A 930-nucleotide genomic window follows, 5' to 3' on the forward strand; every position below is an offset into this window, starting at 1 on the left:
TTCTGGTCTCAACAGAAGGGTCTCATGTTGCTATTCAACAGTCACTTTTACCTTCCATCCTCGCCCTCTGCTCATCCTCTCCCACTAGTTTAACCACTACAGTTACTGAAATGGATTTTAAAATTAACCAATTTACCATGGCAAGAGCAACTGAGAAATCTTGAGTAACACAGGTCACAATCATCATTACTAGAACCTAGAGTTTACGCTTCTTCTTCTAAAATTATGTTTTCAATATCAAGAAACCATCCAGAGGGGCTATAAGGATGATGCCATGTTTATGTTCAGCCTAAGAAAGCGTATAGTTTTGCTTACCTTTAATAATGTTGGGCTTTGGTGGCATGCTGAACTCATAGACTGTCGGTTCTGAATAGCCCAATCTGTTGGCAGCTGTAATTTGAACTTCATACCCCATGGTCCACTGTAGATGCTCCAAAATAATGTGGTCTTTATTTCCCTGCACTTTTTTCTCTAGCCACTGGTCTTCTTTATCTTTCTGTAAAGACAATAAAATATTTTTTGTAAATATGCATACATTAGAGTTGCAATTTAAAAAAAATAATTTATCTTCAGGTGGAACAGGTGGTTTTAAAAATATCAAGAAACCATGTTTTCTCATCCACAGGGAAAATGAAGTTGCTATATCGATGAAGTCATTTCTAATCTACTTTTACTAAAAATGTAACTTTTTTATATTTGCCAAAGAATGATGATTTCATAATTAATCTTTGATGATTCAGTGATTGATAATTTACCTGCATTATGATTTAAAATTTTTTCACATATATAAGTTTGCTGGCCACTTTGTTGATTATTAATCATCATGTGAACCGTACAAATGAAACATGATATACAGAAAAAGCCTAATATATTCTTTCAAAGAATTGCCAGTGACTATTGTTTGAGGTTTGGGGGTGGGGGAATTAAAGT

At 34.3% G+C, this 930-nt stretch overlaps 1 protein-coding gene across 1 annotated transcript in view; it reads right to left on the minus strand.

Annotated features, from left to right (window-relative positions):
- LOC109372562 (neural cell adhesion molecule 2-like) overlaps window positions 1-761 on the minus strand; it is a 44,810-nt gene extending 44,049 nt beyond the window's left edge. Inside the window, exons 1-2 of the mRNA XM_019625912.1 lie at window positions 756-761; window positions 316-496 (exon numbers count right to left, since the gene is read on the minus strand). Coding sequence (XP_019481457.1) covers window positions 316-496; window positions 756-761 — 187 coding nt within the window. The remainder of the gene's footprint in view (window positions 1-315; window positions 497-755) is intronic.
- Window positions 762-930: the final 169 nt, after the last annotated feature.

The sequence above is a fragment of the Hipposideros armiger genome, unplaced genomic scaffold (genome assembly GCF_001890085.2).
Source record: "Hipposideros armiger isolate ML-2016 unplaced genomic scaffold, ASM189008v1 scaffold_644, whole genome shotgun sequence".
NCBI classification, from domain to species: domain Eukaryota; kingdom Metazoa; phylum Chordata; class Mammalia; order Chiroptera; family Hipposideridae; genus Hipposideros; species Hipposideros armiger.